Consider the following 22437-nt stretch of genomic DNA (forward strand, 5'->3'; position numbering starts at 1 on the left):
GAATCTATGCCCCTACCAAATTTCACAAGGATTGGTAAATTTTTGTTCGACTTATGGCATTAAAAGTTTTCTAGACGAATTAAATGAAAAAGGGCGGAGCCACGCCCATTTTTAAATTTTCTTTTATTTTTGTATTTTGTTGCACCATATCATTATTGGAGTTGAATGTTGACATAATTTACTTATATTCTGCAAAGGTATTACATTTTTTGTTAAAATTAGACTTAAACAAAATTTTTTTTTAAGTGGGCGTGTTCGTCATCCGATATTGCTAGTTTTTTTTTAGCACACATAAAGTAATAGGAGTAACGAGCTTGCCAAATTTCATCATGGTATCTTGAACGACTGCCAAATTACAGCTTGCAAAACTTTTAAATTACCTTCTCTTAAAAGTGGGCGGTGCCACGCCCATTGTCCAAAATTTTATTAATTTTCTATTTTGCGTCATAAGGTCAACGCACCTACGAAGTTTCATCGCCTTATCCGTCTTTGGAAATGAATTATCGCACTTTTTCGGTTTTTCGAAATTTTCGATATCGGAAAAGTGGGCGTGGTTGTAGTCTGATTTCGTTCATTTTGAATAGCGATCTGAGATGAGCGCCCAGGAACCTACATACCAAATTTCATCAAGATACCTCAAAATTTACTCAAGTTAACGTGTTTACGGACGGACGGACGGACGGACATGGCTAAATGAATTTCTTTTTCGCCCAGATCATTTTGATATATAGAAGTCTATATCTATCTCGGATTAGTTTATGCCGTTACGGATTATCGTTATGCGAACAAAGTTAATATACTCTGTGAGCTCTGCTCAGCTGAGTATAAAAACTGTTCGCACCAGCCAAGGAGGTGTCCGACTATGCGAGGGCAATTCATTCTAAAAATTGTACCTAAAACTTAGTGCATCGAAAACTGCCTGGCCAAGGAAGGTGCCCGTATAATAGTGGTGGCAGTTATGAGAGGTTTCCTCGTATTTTTTTTTTTATCTAACTAATGCAAGTACAATTTGTTTTATTCAACGAATCCTCTTGTTTCATTTGGAAAATACATACCCAAAAAAAAACGAAGGTGATGTCGCCGCGATTGCGAAGCGATCTCATGAAAAGGATAGGAGTGAAAATTGGAGTGGGATTGGGTGTGGGAGTGGGAGTGGGATTGGCAGTTGAAGTAGGAATAAAAAATGGGACTGGGAGCAGGAGTATAAGGGAGATAAATGGTATTCCATCCCTTATACTAAGAACAAGAAGAAAAACAGAAGGTCAAGTTGAAGAGAACGGGATAGGGATAGGGAATGGAGGAAATGGGATAGGGAGTGAAGATGAGGCACCAAGGCTCACTTTTCAAGTCGGGGATTGCCCGTATTGCTTTTTTTTAAATGTATGAAAACATTTATTTGAAGCAATTTTTTAATTTTATAATTTATTTAATAATTTGGGAAAAATTCAAACAACGTGACATCAGGACGGGCAAGGCGACAGCTGTTTCGATTATACCTTGTAAATCTCTTCAAAGCCTTTTCTCCCGGGAGTGGGAGTCGAACCCGCACTCAAAAAATTTGTCAGCCGAGCATGGCGAAACTATACAAGGTGGCAGCATGGGACAGCTGATTATAAACTTCTTTTATTTGATGTGATACATCAACTTCCGGCACAGAACGATTTTGACATGAGCCCATCGAGTTTACAAAAACAAAGTATTTATGTATGCAGGTATGTCACCATGCTACCACTTTGTATGGTTCCGCCATGCAGCTGAGCAAACCTCTCGTGATTGTATCATGTGCCAGTAATTTTTGTGAGGATGAATATAGTAAACTTGAAATAACTGTCAAATATTTTGTGGTTCATAATGCAAGTGCATGATAATTTAAGTATAAACAGGAGCTCCTTTTTATTTAATAAAATTAAGTTTTATGTCACATTCTATAATTTATTAATTAATATTTTTTGTACGATTAATAAAACAAAATTGGCCTTGTGTCCCACCCATGACAAAAAAACTTATATTGGTTTTCACTTGAATTATGGATGCTCCGGTCTTAAGAATTTATAGTTAAATATTAAAATTTCACTGTCAATATATACTGCAATTGCATTTTCCTTTTTACAAAGCCATTTTAAAATATATTCTGTAGTGAAATATGTCCCACTCGTGACAGATATGGGCGGAATTGTTGTCAGAGGTGGGCTAACAGGGCTGATAGGCCTAATAGTCTATAGTCTGTTTCTCAAAATTATGTATGTTTAACAGAAATTTTGATCAGAACGATGGGCAAATCAACACCAGCGGAACGAATGAGGAAGTATAGACAGAGACTAAAGGAATCGGCAAAAGATTTTGCTGAGTACCAACAATTAAAAAAGGACAGGCAACTAAAAGAAAGGGAAAGGAAAAAAAAGTATAGGGAAAGAAAAAGACTTCTGGCGTCCAGTATAATACAACAAAATGGAAATTCGTTTTCGTCTTTGGGGTCCTATTCTTACCATCAGTCATTTGGACAGGAAGCCGTAAATGAGGTAAAGAAAATATTTCCTTCTAACCCAAACGAGAAAGTAGCAGTCATTCGAAAGTTTGTTTTTTAAAAATGATGATGATATTCGTTACTTACTTCTCACGGCTAAAGGGAAAAGGATTTTTAGGCAAGACATTGCTGAAGAATTAAAGAATTACATGGCTAAAAATTTGAACTTAAATTTTTAACTTTTCGCACAACATACCTACATAAATGTCTTGATGATTTTGGTTTCACCTTCAAACTTTTCGAATAATTATGAAAATGATACGTTCTTTTTTTATATACGTTTTTTAAATACGTTCTGAGTTCCTAAAAGGGAAGAATCTTTCTATTCCTTCAATGCCATATCTACCTGTCAAATAAGGCCGACAGGGAAAATTGCTGCCACGAATGGCCAGAGAATGAAAATGTCGAAAGAGAGACATATAATAACAAATTGAGGGATTTGGGGGTACAACAGATAGAAAAAAGGGGTATCTTTCGGGGGACTATTAAAACTAATTATATTGAATCATTGATTTATTTACTCATACAACAAAAATAAAAACAATTCATAAATAAAATTCCATGAGATCAAACAAAGTTACACTCTTGATACATAAAAACACATAAGTTTATATTCGGCCTTTAATATGGCACAAAAATATTTTCATATCAAAATCCTATTTCAATTCCCCAAAAAATGTACATACATTCATTTTGTATATCAGTTCATCCTTTAGTGATGACAACACATCGTAAAATTCGATTTTTTTATCCGCCCGTAGTATATAAACTTAAGCAAGAAGTGAACGTTTGCGGGTGAAAATGGGGGACCTACGCTACCTTCCGTCGCAAGGGGGACCAAGAGTCAAAATGGGGGTTGTCCCCCAATAGGGGACGTCTGGCAACCCTATTCAGCGCAAAGCATTTATCAAACACCAAAGGCATGTCTCAATTGGGTGAATCCATTTTCTAGGGGTTGTGTAGCGCAACTCTCTCAATGGGTTGCCAGCGCAATATATAGCATCTCCGACCCAATTGTCAACCTCACCTACCGGTGGCGAATACTGTTTCATTGACAGCCGAGGCTCTGGCGACCCCAAGTTCCTCATGGAACTAGGGGGTGGGGAGGGCGGTATAGCCTAGATTTAATATGGTCATATAAATCGTTCCCGAGCTGGTCGGGCTAGTACCTTAATAGCGCTTTGTTACCGGAACGTACCGGATCTATATCCGGCAAAGACCATCAACATCGGTAACACACCCGAAAGCGTGTACCTTTAGACTGCATAAATTAAATAAATAAAAAAAATGCGTCCACAAAGAAATGACTAGTAATTCAGATTGATATTTTCGACAGATTGACTTAGCACATTATTTTTAACAGCTGACGACTTAGCACATTTACTCATCATTGCCCACAGCACGTAAAAATGAAAAATAAAAATATTTTTTTTTTGTGATCGATGTATTTTGAACTCAGTTTTAAAACTGCATTAAAATACAATTTTTCAAAAAAAGTGACTTAGCACATTTTCACATTAAGCTAACGATATATCGTTTACAAAAATGTTTGTAAACACTATTAAGCAAATATCTTAAGTAATCGAACAGCGATTTAACAGATGATCCAGTCTGTTTGCTATTCTTAAAGCTTTTTCACACATTCGCCACTTATAGGAACTCACAATGCTTACCTGTTTAGATTTTTTCTCTTTTTTTACATTTCAGAAAATTGTTTGGTAATAGCCTAGAATAGGGGTCGACTGCTAATACGCGCCAAAAAAATATCGGGAGAAGTGTCAAATGACGCATCTTGGCATCAGCATTAATAATCCGCAGGCGGAAAATAAAAATTGTAACTTTTTTCGCTTGACTTTTTGAGGACGATTTTTCTTTCATTGATTTTATTTTTTTAGCATTTTAACAATAATCTACATATTGTGTTTTCTTTAAATGAAAATTCTAGAAGCAATTTCAACTCTTTGGTTTTCATTTTTAACTTTTTGAGAATTTATTCTTTTTGTCGCACTATTTGCTCGGTAAAACTCAAATTATAGACCAGATTTTATTCAAAATCGTAGTATTATTTTGGAAGGTTTGAATGATTCTAATGGCGAGTGAGAGTTCGTAGGTTAGATTAATGAGTTTGGCACATGCTCTCGTTGCTAATAAACCACAAATCACACACACATCACAAATGATCCCGAAATAATACAGAAAACGTCACGAAACGACCCTTAAAGGATCCCCAAATGATCCCGTATTAGCCCCGAAAAAGTCCCGAAATGACCCCGACGGGATCTCGGACGAATCCCGAAAACCATCCAGAAATGATGCCGGAAGGGACCCCAAATGATCCCGAAAAAGTCCTGCAACGATTCCGACGGGATCCCGAACGGATACCGAAAACCATCCAGAAATGATCTTGGGAGGGTCCCAAAATGATCCCGAAATAGTCTCGGAAAGGTCCTCAAATGATCACCAAATAGTCCCGAAATGACCCTGACGGAAACCGGATGGATCCCGTAAACTATCCAGAAATGATACCGATATTGTCCCGAAGAAGTCCCGAAATGACCCTGGCGGGATATCGAACGGATTCCTAAATGACCCTGACGGGATCCCGGACAGATCCCGAAATCCATCCAGAAACGATCTTGGGAGGGTCCCAAAATGATCCCGAAATAGTCTCGGAAAGGTCCAGAAATTATAGTGTGTGATTTGTGCTAATATACAGTTTGACGTGGGTATCTGATTTCCTAGCTATTTATGGTTCCCCTCGTGTGCCCCTTGTGAGTCCACAAAAGGGCTCTAGAACGCTGCAATATCACCCCGCTTATGCTTGCATTATTATACTTCACATGTGTCAGTGCAAATTAAAATCTTAATCCTTAAAGGAAAATAGATAGACCCACCATTAAGTATACCGAAATAATCAGGTTGAAGAGCTGAGTTGATTTAGCCATGTCCGTCTGTCCGTCTGTCCGTCTGTCTGTTTGTATGCAAACTAGTCCCTCAATTTTTGAGATATCTTGATAAAATTTGGTGAGCGGGTGTATTTGGGTGTCCGATTAGACATTTGTTGGAACCGACCGGATCGGACCACTGTAGCATATATCCTCCATACAACCGATTTTTCAGAAAAAGAGGATTTTTGTAATTATCTTATGAGATCGGTCGTATATATAGTATATATCCCCCACAACCGATTGTTCAGATAAGGAACTTTTCGTAATTACTACCCTATTTTAAGAGCTAGAGGCTTCAAATTTCAACGAATGCTTACGTATATAGCATATATTGTTGTCTAAAAAAATCATAAAGATCGGTGGTATATATGGTATATATATGGTGGTATATATAGTATATATATATAGTATATATATATATATTTTCGTAAATTTTAGCCCCATTTTAACAGCTAGAAGCTTCAATTTCACCGAATACTTACGTATATAGCATATATTGTTGTCTGAAAAAATCATAGAGATCGGTTGTATATATAGTATATATCTCATACAACCGATTGTTCAGATAAGAAACTTTTCGCAATTTCTACCCCATTTTAACAGCTATAAGCTTCAAATTTCACCGATTGCTTACGTATATAGCATATATTGTTGTCTGAAAAAATCATAGAGATCGGTTGTATATATAGTATATATCTCATACAACCGATTGTTCAGATAAGAAACTTATCGCAATTTCTACCCCATTTTAACAGCTATAAGCTTCAAATTTCACCGATTGCTTACGTATATAGCATATATTGTTGTCTGAAAAAATCATAGAGATCGGTTGTATATATAGTATATATCTCATACAACCGATTGTTCAGATAAGAAACTTTTCGCAATTTCTACCCCATTTTAACAGCTATAAGCTTCAAATTTCACTGATTGCTTACGTATATAGCATATATTGTTGTCTGAAAGAATCATAGAGATCGGTTGTATATATAGTATATATCTCATACAACCGATTCTTCAGATAAGAAACTTTTCGCAATTTCTACCCCATTTTAACAGCTATAAGCTTCAAATTTCACCGATTGCTTACGTATATAGTATGTATTGTTGTGTCAAAAAATCATAGAGATCGGTGATATACTTAACATATATATGATGGTATATATAGTATATATGTATAGTATATATATTTTTTTTACGATTTCGGCCCCATTTTAACAGCTAGAAGCTTCAAATTTCACCAAATGCTTACGTGTATAGCATATATTGATGTCTGAAAACATCATTGAGATCGGTGGTATACATAGTATATATCTCATACAACCGATTGTTCAGATAAGAAACTTTGCGCAATTTCTGCCCCGTTTTAACAGCTACAATCTTCAAATTTCACAAAATGCTTACGTATATAGCATATATTGTTGTCTGAAAAAATCATAGAGATCGGTGGTATATATATTATATACTTCATATAAACTGTCATTTTGACCCATTTTTTACGGCTAGAAGCTTCAAAATTCATCAAATTTCATCAAATAGTTACGTTTACGTCATATATTTTTGAAATACGTGATTCGTAGTCATAGTTTTTACATGCAGACCACAAAAAACGTGAAGCTTTGCATCCTCACACAGATTACCTACCTATTTTTTATTTTATATTTATCTTAAAAATCGTTTAGATATGTTCAAATTTCACCAAATGCTTACGTGTATAGCATATATTGCTGTCTGAGAAAATCATAGATACCGGTGGTATATAAAGTATATATCCCATACAACCGATTGTTCAGATAAGAAACTTTGCGCAATTTCTTCCCCATTTTAACAGCTAGAAGCTTCAAATTTCACCAAGTGCTTACGTGTATAGCATATATTGTTGTCTGAAAAAATCATTGAGATCGGTGGTATATATAGTATATATCTCATACAACCGATTGTTCAGTTAAGAAACTTTGCGCAATTTCTGCCCCTTTTTAACAGCTAGACGCTTCAAATTTCACCATAAGCTTACGTATATAGCATATATTGCTGTCTGAAAAAATCATAGAGATCGGTGGTATATATATTATATACCCCATATAAACTCTAATTTTTGCCCCCTTTTTACGGCTAGAAGCTTCAAAATTCATCAAATTTCATCAAATAGTTACGTTTACGTCATATATTTTTGAAATACGTGATTCGTAGTCATAGTTTTTACACGCAGACCGCAAAAAACCTGAAACTTTGCATCCTCACACAAAGTACCTACCTGTTTTTTATTTTATATTTATCTTAAAAATCGTTAAGGTATGTAGATCTGTTCACTATATATTTCTTATCTTATACATCCGATTATTCGGAGATTGCGAACGGGATAAGATTATTGTTCAGCCCCATTCATGAAAGGTATGAAGTCTTCGGCACAGCCGAAGACAGTCCCGTTCTTACTTGTTATTTAATAAAATTAAATTTTATGTCACACTATATAAATTTATTAATTCATGTTTTTTGTACGATTAATAAAACAAAATTGGCCTTGTGTCCCACCCATGACAAAAAAAACTTAAATTGTTTTTCACTTGAATTATGGATCGGTCTTAAGTAAATAAAAAAAATTATGTAAGGCGCGATAACTTCCAAAGAGATCTAAGGCCGAGTTTCTCTTCCAATTTGCGTCGTGCTCCTCTTGATTTTCCTTACAAATTGGCCGGACGGGACCTACATGTTTTATGCCGACTCCGAACGGCATCTGCAAGCCAGATGAGTTTTCACTGAGAGCTTATCATGGCAGAAATACACCCGGAGCGCTTGGCAAACACTGCCGAGGGGCGACCCCGCTTAGAAAAATTTTCTTCTAATTGAAAAACCTTATTTCTAAAATGTTGATGTTGCTTTGCCCGGGGTGTGGGTGTGGCATACGGTGTGGTAGGCGGATCACGCTACCATCACACCACGGTGGCCGGTCTGAAGTATTTATTGTTAAATATTGTAACGAATTTACTGAAATTCCGCTTCTTCCAAATCTTCTACTAACGTTCGAATCACTAAACTGTTAAATAAATAACTCTACTATTCAATAATGCAAAATGGCCTTTATTAAAGTTCTTCACAATAACACTACTATTGCTCGCCAGATGCGTCTTAAATCAAAACTGATTATCGCGCCTCTACTGTTGCTGCTTTTATACTGTGCGGTTTCCTCGTTCACATATTTCTAGGCGCTTCCATTTCCAGAACTTACTAGTTAGTGCTATATAATTATAACTACAGATGCACGTGTATAGCTTCTCATATGGGCGTGTATTTGTGAGCGACACTTCCACAATTATAATTGCATACTTTTGGGAGCATCTCAGATAAGATATTTGCATATGTCTGTGCGTCTCTTCTCCGTTGCGTGTACGTACATATGTGTAGACATAATGATTGATCTATTGATGTGCATACAAGTCACTGCTTAGCATCGGCTTAGAGATGATAGTATCCCTTAGTGCTGCTAATATTCGTTACACTGCCCTCCAGCTAAGTCTGATCGTCCCGATCAGACAAATCTCTCGATCTAAACGCTGCCAGCCTTTCCAAATGAATCACTTTCATTTTGGTTCGTGGTTTGCCAATGATTTGTATGCGGTACACTACATCGTTGATCCGTTTTACAACTTTGTATGGGCCTTCTCAATTACACTGCAATTTCGGGGACAAACCTTTTTTTCGTTGTGGGTTGTATAACAGCACCAAATCTCCTTCCTGAAACCCTTCCGAATTAATTGCTTTATCGTATCTGGCTTTCGTCTTGTCACTCATAATCTTTGCTTGTTGCCTTACCAGATCGTGTATCTCTCTCAGCTCTTCTTCCAAGACACCAGTGGATTTCTTGACATTTCTCTCCGCATCGGCATCTGTCCCATATTTCAAATCAGCTGGCAGTCGAAGGTCATTGCCAAAAATTACCTTTGCGGGAGTTTGGCCCGTTGTATCATGTACTGCCGATCGGTAGGTCATCAAGAATAATGACATGTGTGTATCCCAGTCCTTATCCATAACCACCAGTACGTATTTGTTTCCGCGGTTGCTAGTAGGAAATGGACCTGCGACATCCATGGCGATCCTTTCAAATGGCCATGACTTCGTGTTTTGGGCCATTTTGCTCTGTTGCAAACCTCGCAGTTGGCAATCCACTCGGTGATCGACTGACGGCAACCAACCCAATAGAATCTCTGCTTAATTTTCTCGTGCGTCTTCGTGATTCCAAGATGACCTCCACTTCGACCATTATGCAGCTCGCTGAGTACGTCAGGAATCCTCTTTCTGGGAACAACTATCAGTTTCTTCTTGCATTGACCATCCTCACTCTCCCATACTCGATGCAAGCAACCGGATATCAATTCTAAACTGTTCCACTGTGCCCAATATGACTTCGCAATGGGACTCTCTGCTGACATCTCCTCTCTGCTTGGTCTTTCGTTTCGTTCGAGTCCTTGCATAACATGTGACAGATCTGTATCTTCTAGCTGACACTTTCTTAGTTGTTACTTGTCCCATTCATCCGTACACGTTATAGTCATTAGCCGGACATCTATAATGTCTTCTTTAGCCAAACTACATGGTCTTCGTGACATTGCATCAGCATTTCCATGGGTACTACCTTTTCGATGCTCAATGGAAAAGTCATAGCTTTGTAGTCGCTCGATCCACCGTGCCAATTGTCCTTCCGGATTACGGAACTGCAGAAGCCATTTCTACGCTGCGTGATCTGTCCTGACGCCGAATCGCAGGCCATAGAGGTATTTGTGAAAATGTTTAATGCATTCTACCAATGCCAACAGCTCTCTCCGTGTAACGCAATAGTTCCTCTCTGGTTTTCCAATTGAACGGCTGTAATATGCAACTACCTTCTCCTGTCCATCGACCAGTTGTGATAAAACGCCTCTTATAGCATATCCACTCACATCTGTATCTAGAATAAATGTTGCTCCTGGAATATGCTAACATTGGGGCAGTGCACAAATGCTTCTTCAATGTTTGGAAAGCCACTTTTTGCTCCTTCTTCCATTCAAAAGCTTTATTTTTTCTTATAAGCTCATGGAGGCTATAGGCTACGCTGGCAAAATTTGGTGCAAATCGGCGGTAATATGTGCACAGCGCAAGGAAACTTCTCAATTCATCTAGGTTCTGCGGTCTTGGCCAATCCTTTACAGCCTCTATCTTTTCGTTCGCAGTGCAGATGCCCTCTGTCGTTACCTTGTGACCCAAATACTTTACTTCCTTTTTAAACAGCGCACACTTTTTGGGACTTAGTTTCAGACCAGCGCCAGCTATTGAAAATTTCCTCCAAGTTCTTAAGATGTTCATCAAAGTTCTTGCCCAATACGGATCATGGAATGAGATGCACCCGTATCTACAGTCAGTAAACGTTCCTTTCCATCCACATGTCCTCCGACAGTAAGATTGTTTGACCTTCCAATTTGTGAGATAGAGATTATGGGACATTCAATTGAGGGAGCCAGCTGTCGCCCCTTGCGGCTGACTCGCTTTAGTTTAACGATTGTTTGGTCTTGGAGATCTGCTCATCTCCTTCAGCTCTGCGTTTACGACCACCAACATTGTTGGAACTGTTAGGGTTGGTGTTGCAATAACGCGCAATGTTCCCTGGCTTTCCACACTTAAAGCATTTGACTGCATCATTATTCTTCTGATGCGTACCCTTCAATGCTTCTAAAATTGTGTCTACCCACTCGGGTCTTTCTACTTCCACACGATGAGCCTTATATGCTAGTTTACTCAATAGAGAGGCAGTTTCCTGAGTCAATGCATGTGATACCGTTTCAGCAAATGTTGGCTTTGGGTTCGCATATGTAGCTCGTTTCGTTTCGACATCCCGTATTCCATTTATAAAGCTCAGAATTTTAACCCTCTCGGTGTATTCCACGGGTGCGTCTGCATTTGCGAGATGAGCCAATCTTTCGACATCCGACGCAAACTCCTGCATAACGTCTCTCGACAGCGGCCATCAATGCTTCATAACTCTTCCGTTCGTACTCTGGAGTAGTCTCCAAGATTTCAGCTGCAGGACCTTTCAATGCCACGAACAGTGCAGCAACCTTATCTTCCGCATTCCAGTTGTTCACTGCTGACGTCTTCTCAAACTGTAGCTTAAAGACCTGAAAAGGAACAGAACCGTCAAAGGATGGTGTTTTTACCTTTGGATTGCTTGCTGAAACTGCAGGGCGATTTATTGGAAACTCCTGTATACGACCTCTCAACGCTTCTATCTCGGCGTCAATTTTGTCCTCGAGCTGCACAATTTTTGTATCCTGTGCTTCTAGCTTTGATGTTACCCTTGCTTCCTGTGCTTCCAAATGCGAAGACATATGTGCCACTTGCAATGATAAACGCTCCTCTTGTGATTCCATCTTGAATGTTATGCATGTCTCTTGCGATTCCAGTTGGGATGCCATATATGTTTTCTGTTCTTCCAGTTGAGTTTCCTTCTTGGAAGTTATCTGTGTCCACATTTCTGAAATACGTGTTTCTTGTGCTTCAATCTTCGATGTTACTGTCGACGTTTGTGTAGATATTGCAGCCAATATCACGTTCAAGTCTGTGCTGGTAACTACCTGCGATGTTTCATTTTTCTCCTCCAATTTTGTTGTCTCATCGCCATCAAGATGAAAGTCATACTCTTGTACGTCAATTCCTTCTAATTCTATTGCCTCTCGTAGTCGTACCTAAAGTTCAAGTTTAATGTCGGTTGTGTTCAATCCACGGCTCTCCAACTCCTTCTTCAGTTGCTGGATCTTCAATTCACTTAACTTTGCCATGTCCTTGTTGTCCTCTGGAATTTATTCAAGAATTGCTCTTCTGACACCAATTGTAACGAATTTACTGAAATTCCGATTCTTCCAAATCTTCTACTAACGTTCGAATTACTAAACTGTTGAATAAATAACTCCACTATTCAATAATGCAAAATGGCCTTTATTAAAGTTCTTCACAATAACACTACTATTGCTCGCCAGATGCGTCTTAAATCAAAACTGATTGTCGCGCCTCTACTGTTGCTGCTTTTATACTGTGCGGTTTCCTCGTTCACATATTTCTAGACGCTTCCATTGCCAGAACTTACTAGTTAGTGCTATATAATTATAACTACAGATGCACGTGTATAGCTTTTCATATGCGCGTGTATTTGTGAGCGGCACTTCCACACTTATAATTGCATACTTTTGGGAGCATCTCAGATAAGATATTTGCATGTGTTTGTTCGTCTCTCTACATATGTGTAGACATAGTGATTGATCTATTGATGTGCATACAAGCCACTGCTTAGCATCGGCTTAGAGATGATAGTATCCCTTAGTGCTGCTAATGTTCTTTACAATATTAAAATTTCACTGTCAATATATACTGCAATTGCATTTTTCCTTTTTACAAAGCCATTTTAAAAGATATTCTGTAGTGAAATATGTCCCACTCGTGACAGATATATGCGGATTTGTTGTCAGAGGTGGGCTAACAGGGCTGATGGGCCTTATAGTCTAAGAAATCTGTTTCTTAAAATTATGTATGTTTAACAGAAATTTTGATCAGAACGATGGGCAAATCAACACCAGCGGAACGAATGAGGAAGTATAGACAGAGACTAAAGGAATCGGCAAAAGATTTTGCTGAGCACCTGTTACGTGAAAGGAAAAGGCATCGGATGAGGCTTAAAATGAGGAAAGAGATGGAAATTCGTTCCAAACAATTAAAAAAGGACAGGCAACTAAAAGAAAGGGAAAGGAAAAAAAAATATAGGGAAAGAAAAAGACTTCTGGCGTCCAGTATAATACAACAAAATGGAAATTCGTTTTCGTCTTTGGGGTCCTATTCTTACCATCAGTCATTTGGACAGGAAGCCGTAAATGAGGTAAAGAAAATATTTCCTTCTAACCCAAACGAGAAAGTAGCAGTCATTCGAAAGTTTGTTTTTCAAAAATGATGATGATATTCGTTACTTACTTCTCACAGCTAAAAGGAAAAGGATTTTTAGGCAAGACATTGCTGAAGAATTAAAGAATTACATGGTTAAAAATTTGAACTTAAATTTTTAACTCTTCGCACTACATACCTACACATATGTCTTGATGATTTTGGTTTCACCTTCAATCTTTTCGAATAATAATGAAAATGATAGTTCAGAAATTTTATTGAATTTTAAACCTTAGGCGCATGAGCACAGCATCGTAAATTAAAGAAGTTTTTAAAATACGTTCTAAATTTTATAATTAGAAACATTTATTACATACCTGCATTGTGAATTCCTACAAGGGGAGAATCTTTCTAGTCCTTCAATGCCATAGCTACCTGTCAAATAAGGCTGACAGGGAAAATGGCTGCCAGGAATGGCCAGAGAATGCTTTGTTTGTTTGTTTGTTCGCGGTAAATCAATTGAATTGCCATGAATTGCCCATTTGTATTTCAAACCACCTTTCCATTTAAATGTGTTTATAGCAAATCAGATCATCAAATCTCCCAAAAATATCGGGAGAGGTGTCAAACGAGGCGTCTTGACATCAGTATTAATAATCCGCAGGCGGAAAATAAAAATTGTTACTTCTTTTCGCTTGACTTTTTTAGGACGACTTTTCTTTCATTGATTTTATTTTTTTATCATTTCAACAATAATCTACATATTGTGTTTTCTTTAAATGAAAATTCTAGAAGCAACTTCAAACTCTTTGGTTTTCCGTTTAAACTTTTTGAGAATTTATTCTTTTTGTCGCTCTATTTCCTCGATAAAACTCAAATTATAGACCAGATTTTATTCAAAATCGTAGTAGTATTTTGGAAGGTTTAAATGATTCTACAAAATTATTTAAAATATTTTCAAAAGTAATAAACTTTTATCAGCGCAACTATAAGCCGCCAAGTCCCTTCAATTCAATATGCTAAGGGTAAAAGAGATACTCTTATAAAAACAGGGGAAAAGTACCAATACAGAAGGGTGATATGAATATGACGATTAGGAAAGTGTACTTTCTCTTCCAAAACCTGAAGACCCTGAGGATAACATACACATCTGCATTTGCACTCTTGGTTTGTAAAATGCCTCACAGTGTCTGCCTGAAACCGAACATTACATACCCAACTGTACACTTGAAATGCTGTTGTTGTTTGTTTTGTGTGTTTAATAGTGTTACAAGGCTGCGAAATAATACATATACATATGGTTCTATTCTGAACTAATTTTCGTTTAAAAGAAGCAAAAAGGATACAGAGGCTAACACCAATGACCTTGAGCGGGTAATAATGCAGTTTTCCTGCAGATATGGGAATTTCCCTACTGTTTATTTTAAAACAAAGATATAACAGAACAATGAAAATACGATTGATACAAAACTATTTTTCGCTAAGATTTAACTTATTATTTTTGCCTACGACCCTTTTTAAAGCCATTTATGTAAAAAGTGGGCTTGGTCCTTAACCAATCTTATCCATTTTTACTGGAAATATTTTCTGCTATAAGGAAAATATGTCTACTCAATTTGGCTACGATATGTAAATTTTTCTTCTACTTATGGCTCCCGAAACATTGAAAATTGCTTAGACAAAAAAGGGGCGGTGCCACACCCATTTTCAAAAAGTGTAGTGTTTTCCAATTTAATTTTATAATTCAATTTAGAAAGTAAAATTCTATTGATACAAAGCTCTTTTTCGCTAAGATATAGCTTATTATTTTCGTCTACGACCCTTTTAAAATTCTTTTATATAAAAGTAGGCGTGGTCCTTAACCGATTTCGTTAGTTTTTCTCCAAAGCATTCCTTATACTACAGGCAACCTCTGCCGAATTTTGTTACGATAGGTTTAATGATTTTTGAACTATGCTTAATAATATTTGTAAAATTGATTTTATCGGAAGTGGGCGGTGCCACGCCCATTTTAATTTTTCTTTTTTTTTTTAATTTTTATCAAGAGTCTCAATATCATTCCACACGTCAAATTTCAACATTCTAGGTGTATTATATACTAAATAATCAGGTTTTTGTGTTTTCCAAAATGTTATACATATGTATAAAAAGTGGGCGTGGTTATCATCCGATTTCGCTCATTTTCAATACCAATCTATTCTGGGTCCAGATAAGCTCGTGTACCAAATTTGGTGAAGATATCTCAATATTTATTCAAGTTATCGTATTAACGGGCAGACGGACGGACGGACGGACATGGCTCAATCAAAATTTTTTTTCGATACTGATGATTTTGATATATGGAAGCGTATATCTATCTCGATTCCTTTATACCTGTACAACCAACCGTTATCCAATCGAAGTTATAATACCCTGTGTACAAGTACAGCTGGGAATAAAAATAAAAATACACAGCGCAATATACCGCTCAGGAGATTTAGGGCCTCATTCTCTATTACGAAACGAACGCTCGTTTCGCCTCAGAGACGAATCGCTAGTGTATTTGCACTATGTCATACGATGGCAACATATCATTGGACACTTGCTTTCGCCTTTTGATGCTGCCTATGAAGCTATGTTCTCACAAAGTTTCCAAAACCGTCCCCTTCGGACGTTCACATTTCTTTGCTGTTTGTCTGTGAAAGAGCTTTTTAACAAGTTTTCTGAGCAGAATAATCAAGGTCGTCCATAGTCCCAGCTTGAGGCCACACAGTCATCGAGAGTCCTAGGAATTGACAACTATTTTTAAATATCGTTGACGGCCGGCTTTTTGTCTGTAGTTCTTTTAAACGGCTGTGTTATGTATTGCCGGATCGTATGGCATCCTTGACCGAGAGCAACGGGACAATTGGGGTCGTTTGTACTCTTATGCAGCTACAACGAACATTTCTAAATTTTGTTGTATGTTACCCGCTGAGCGGTGGTCGCCGTTAACATACAAGATATGTACTTCGCAAAGAATAAACTATGCAAAGAAGGCAATTGGGGTACAGTCGTACATCAACTAAGGCATGACGTTGCTGTATGTGTCTGTAATAGTTCAACCATCGTAGGAGTGCGGGTTCGAATCCCACTCCCGGGAGAAAAGGTTTTGAAGAGATTTACAATGTATAATTGAAACAGCTGTCGCATTGCTGTTAAATTAATTGGCAATTTATGGTTTAACATCAAAAAAATTACTCATTAAAAGATGTCTAACTCGACTACCGGTTCGTAAACACCAAGAAGCTTCTACAGCTGCGAGCAATGGAATATGTACAACATATGTTTTATTCGATCGGATTAGCCTAAAAAATTTAACTAAAAAACGATTAATAGAAACCGATGGGATAATTAAAACAAAAGCAAGAGTTATGCAAACCAATCTCAAAAACATCCTGGAAAAGGCTCGAATATTTGGAAGAGTGCATGAAAATTTGTAAATTTTTGTTTAGAGTTTTCAATCGATTTTAGTCTAACAATGTAACTTCTACAAGACTATCAAAATCTAGACTATCAAAATTCGCATTGGTTTTTGACAATTTTTTTCGAAAGGTGTTTTAGATTTCCCTCTATACTAAAGGCGCAGTAATTCTTATTTTATATGGAAGAAAATCTGAAACATCTTTCTACTTTGTTAGACTAGAATTGGTTCAGCTACAAAAGTGTATACTCAAAATCTGAAAATTCTAAAAAACAAAAAATTAGACATTTTCATGCAGACTTCTCGGATTTTCGTACTTATTCGAAAACGTTTTTGAGATTGGTTTGCATAGTTTTTGTAACACATTTTGTGAAATTTTTTCTTTAACATTTTGGCGCTTTTTGAAAAAAAAATGGCCTGGCGTTTTACAACCCACAGCCGGGATAGAGCGATTTTCAAAAGTGTTTTGGATAGCTTCGATTTACGAATAGATTGATTTCAACAAAAAAGTACAGTACTGCGAGTGCTGAGGCGAACATCATCCTATCTCGGCTGCCAGTTCAAAAACGTATTACCCCATAATGGTTTTAAATAACGCCTTTTTTCAGAATATGTTTTAAAAACGCCCTATCTCAGAATTCCGTTGAAGACCTCGTACCTCAGCATTTGTTTCAAGAACGCCCTATCTGAGCATAGATTCACCGAAGTCTGAGGTGAAGCGTTTTTTTGAAAAAAAAAAAAAATTTAAATAGTTTTTTTTAAAAATCTTCTCAGATATGTCATTTTTGCACTGCCCACCGAGATAGGCTATTATTCAGCGCAGCCTTCGATTTCCAATTTGATTTTTATACTCAGCTGAGCAGAGCTCACAGAGTATATTAACTTTGTTCGCATAACGGTAATCCGTAACGGCATAAACTAATCGAGATAGATATAGACTTCTAAATATCAAAATGATCTGGGCGAAAAAAGAAATTCATTTAGCCATGTCCGTCCGTCCGTCTGTCCGTAAACACGATAATTTGAGTAAATTTTGAGGTATCTTGATGAAATTTGGTATGTAGGTTCCTGGGCGCTCACCTCAGATCGCTATTCAAAATGAACGAAATCGGACTACAACCACGCCCTTTTTTCGATATCGAAAATTTCGAAAAACCGAAAAATGCGATATGTCATTGCCAAAGACGGATAAGGCGATGAAACTTCGTAGGTGCGTTGACGCAAAATAGAAAATTAGTAAAATTTTGCACAATGGGCGTGGCACCGCCCAATTTTAAAAGAAGGTAATTTAAAAGTTTTGCAAGCCGAATTTTCGCAGTCGTTGAAGATATAATGATGAAATTTGGTAGGCACGTTACTCCTATTACTTTATATGTGCTAAATAAAAATTAGCAAAATCGGATGACGATTGTTTAAAGTCAAATTTTAATAAAAAATTGTATATCTTTACAGTATATAAATAAATTATGTCAACATTCAACTCCAGTAATGATATGGTGCAAAAAAATACAAAAATAAAAAAAAAAATTAAAAATGGGCGTGGCTCCGCCCTTTTTCATTTAATTCGTCTAGAATACTTTTAATGCCATAAGTTGGACAAAAATTTACCAATCCTTGTGAAATTTGGTAGGTGCATAGATTCTATGACGATAACGGTTTTCTGTGAAAATGGGCGAAATTGGTTTGAAGCCACGCCCAGTTTTTATACACAGTCGACCGTCTGTCCTTCCGCTCGGACGTTAACACGATAACTTGAGCAAAAATCGATATATATTTACTAAACTGAGTTCACGTACTTATCTGAACTCACTTTGTATTGGTATAAAAAATGGCCGAAATCCGACTATGACCACGCCCACTTTTTCCATATCGAAAATTACGAAAAATGAAAAAAATGGCATAATTCTATACCAAATATGAAAAAAAGGGATGAAACATGGTAATTGGATTGGTTTATTGACGCAAAATATAACTTTAGAAAAAACTTTGTAAAATGGGTGTGACAACTACCATATTAAGTAGAAGAAAATGAAAAAGTTCTACCCGACAGATGATGTTCTGAGTCACGCTGGTCCACATTTTGGTCGATATCTCGAAAACGCCTTCACATATACAACTACGGGCCACTCCCTTTTAAAACCCTCATTAATACCTGTCATTTGATTCCCATATCGTATAAACACATTCTAGAATCACCTCTGGTCCACCTTTGTGGCGATATCTCGGAAAGGCGTCAACCTATAGAACTAAGGCCCACTCCCTTTTAAAATACTCATTAACACCTTTCATTTGATTCCCATATCGTATAAACACATTCTAGAATCACCGCTGGTGCACCTTTATGGCGATATCTCGGAATATAGAACTAAGGCCCACTCCCTTTTAAAATACTCTTTAATACCTTGCATTTGAAACCGATGTCATACCAACACATTCCAGGGTTACCTTAAGTTCATTTTGCTAAATGGTGATTTTCCCTTATTTTGTCTCCAAAGCTCTCAGCTGAGTATGTAATGATCGGTTACACCCGAACTTAACCTTCCTTACTTGTTTTTACTTCAATACCTCTTCTCTCTCTTATTTCAGCCCACAAGATATGAGCGCGAACGCGCTGCCATGAAAAACAAACCACGAAAGGTACTTAATTTAGAAGAACGCGTTATAGCCATACGTTCATATCATGAAAACCCCGTTTATCAACGCGTCGCCTCCATCTGCAAATGTAGTTGGGAACAAATTCGCAATGTAATCGCCAATCGTGATGACATTCTACGCTACTATGGTGAATGTCAAACGGTTACACCAAAAGATTCACCACAATATGCACGAAATAAGAAAATTAACTTTCTCGGCAATGTAACATACGAATTTGTTAAACGTGCCTATTATCATCAGAGTGCCATACTTAATGATGAAGTTGTACAACAGCGTGCAACAAAAGTACGTGATATACTACAAATTTCACAATTTCATCCAAATAAGGCATGGATAGCTGATTTTAAAAAAGTCTACAATATAGATTGGAATAATTTGGATGCGTTGATAATACTAGGAAAACCGCCCTATTCATTAGATATTAAAGATTTAATTGATTATTGTGCACGAATGGTCGCAAAAGCAGTCTCACTTATAGGCGAAGTACCAAAGCAATTAGCGCACAAGGAAGTGCGACATGATGTTTTCGATGCTAATGCCGATGATGATGATGATGATGATGACGATGGCGATGGCGATGTATATTGTGAGGAGGCTAGTGTTGGAGGTATTTTTGGTGGTACCTATGGGGATAATGAATCCGATTCAATGTTAGTCGATAATTATGACAATGTGCCGGTAGTAAATGAAATAGATGATTTTGCTGCAATGTATCAAAATAATAACACTACACGAAACTATGACGAAGATCAAACGTTGAACGATGATGAAGCAGAGTCCATCGTACCACACAATTATGTTGATGATAATAGAACTTCTAATTTCAATACAACAAAGTCGAGTGCATGCAGAACAACTGTGCAGCATGAGACAACCCTAGCGTCAAAGTCATCAACAACACAATCACTAGGCGATGTACAAATTAAACAAGAACAACGTAGCCGTAGTAATAGTCCTACTTTGCTATCACCAGTGAATATGAATAGTAGTATGAGTGGAAATTGCGGTGCAAATGGTGGTACAAATGTGAAACGTCAGAAAATGGATGGAATGATAGCAACGCCTGTCGAATTGAAGTCCAGCGGCGCACTGCGTGATCCAATTAATACTTATGCTGACGCAATACGTGCTTTGTCACCTCTAGAAGATTTTGCTATACAAGAAGAAGATTTTACTGCCATAAATTTACTTACCCAGTTGGGACATTTATTCGAGAGATGTGCTAAGCGTAAGCCTGAACGCAAAAATATTTAATAACCAAAGTATAGATATTTGTTAATAATTAATATAAGTAATAGCATAATATTTATGTTTAGTTTTAGGTCTGTGTAAATAATAGAGCTCTTGATAATCGACTGTTCAAGTAAACGATTCGTCGTTTGGCAAAAGTTATCGACTAGTTGTGTGCATTCGATTAGTGACAGATTCGACTATTGGAATAGTGTTTTTTGTCACTTATCTATGAATTCTGCGACTCGGTAAGACGTTGCGGAGTTATTGTAAGCCATCTGCAGCTCACACATTTTGCACTTGGTTTCTTTGGCGTCCTCGGAAGTAGAAACAAAATACCATAACAAGCTACTTTTTTGGAAATTCATTTTGTAGCAAACAAATTAATTTTATTTTATATGAAACTGACAGTATTCGAATAGTGACAGTCGTTTGCTACATATGTTGAAATCGAATGCCATCTAATCGTTTTTCAATCAATGCAAAAGTTTATACTCAACTAATCGACTAATTGATTGTAAACAAGAGCCCTAGAATAGTTTTTTTAGTCTATTTTAGCATGTGCATATATATCATTCAGCGATGTGCATTTACCCATTTTTGGCAATTAAGAAATAATTTTTCTGTTTTTTCTTATTATTAAGAATTCATGAGCTTAACACCGGCTTATAATAATTGAATATTCAATTATTATGTTTTTCTAAGAGAAACTGAAGAGAAAGAAAGAAACATTTACTGGCATATTGCGATGGTACAATTTCGAAAATCGCCAACGTAATCATCATCAGGCAATTTCGTAATGTTGTCAAAGGTTTCACGGAGATTCGAGATTCGCGACTCACACGGTGAAACTGCATTTGCGGTTCTAATCTCGCTGAAACCTTTGATAACTTTACGAAATTGCCTGATGATGATTACGTTGGCGGTTTTCGAAATGGTAGCATCGCAATATGCCAGTAAATTTTTCTTTCTTTCTTTTCAGTTTCTCTTAGAAAAACATAATAATTGAATATTCAATTATTATAAGCCGATGTTAAACTCATGAATTCTTAATAATAAGTTTAAATTGAACACATCATTAAACAAACAAACATACATTATTTTTTTTTTATTAAAATTAAACAATGGTGAATTGAACAAATTTCGACTGAATTAATTATTTTTAAAGGTTATAATTATTTGTACGATACTGTTAAACAGCTAAATATATGTACATAATTTAAAATATTTTTTTTATGTAATTTGAATTGAAGTATTTGAAAATAAAATAAAAGTAAACATTTTCCATGCACCATATTACACTGTGCAATTAGTTCATCAGCGTCGTTGTCTGAACAATACGCCCTAAGCAGTTCTTTCCGAATATATGCATGAAAAGGGGGAGGTTGAGCAACTTTCGTAAAAATGTTAAAAAAGATAAATATGTTTGGACAATAAATATGTAGCTTCTTGCCACATAAGTCACCAGGGGTAGATAGTATTTTCTATGCAGAAGACTAATTGATTCAGACCCAACAGCCATAAACTTACGACAGTCTACACCCGCCATTAGACTTTAGGCACTATGCTTCCTTAGTTTTCCGGCCGAAAATCACGCAAAGTACAGCAGTTGCAAATTAAGTAAACTGCATCGTCTAGCTGGTATTGGTATAACGGGTGCGATGAGAACATCCCTTGGTGATACCACTTAGTGCCTTAGTGCGAATACATCCCTTACCTATTATATTAGAGAAAGAGGCAAC

The 22437-nt window shown here is 36.9% G+C and overlaps 1 protein-coding gene across 15 annotated transcripts in view; it reads left to right on the top strand.

The window, feature by feature from the left end:
* Positions 1 to 21985, top strand: part of LOC137251684 (uncharacterized) — a 115407-nt gene extending 93422 nt beyond the window's left edge. For 14 of the 15 annotated variants that reach the window (XM_067786438.1, XM_067786434.1, XM_067786440.1 and 11 more), the window contains one exon: positions 19397 to 21985. In XM_067786438.1, the coding sequence (XP_067642539.1) occupies positions 19397 to 20719 (1323 nt within the window). In that variant the 3' untranslated portion in view covers positions 20720 to 21985. Of the gene's footprint in view, positions 1 to 13034; positions 13367 to 19396 lie in introns of those variants that run through there. The other variant, XM_067786431.1, reaches the window with a different exon arrangement.
* Positions 21986 to 22437: the final 452 nt, after the last annotated feature.

Source organism: Eurosta solidaginis, chromosome 5, assembly GCF_040869045.1.
Source record: "Eurosta solidaginis isolate ZX-2024a chromosome 5, ASM4086904v1, whole genome shotgun sequence".
Classification (NCBI taxonomy): domain Eukaryota; kingdom Metazoa; phylum Arthropoda; class Insecta; order Diptera; family Tephritidae; genus Eurosta; species Eurosta solidaginis.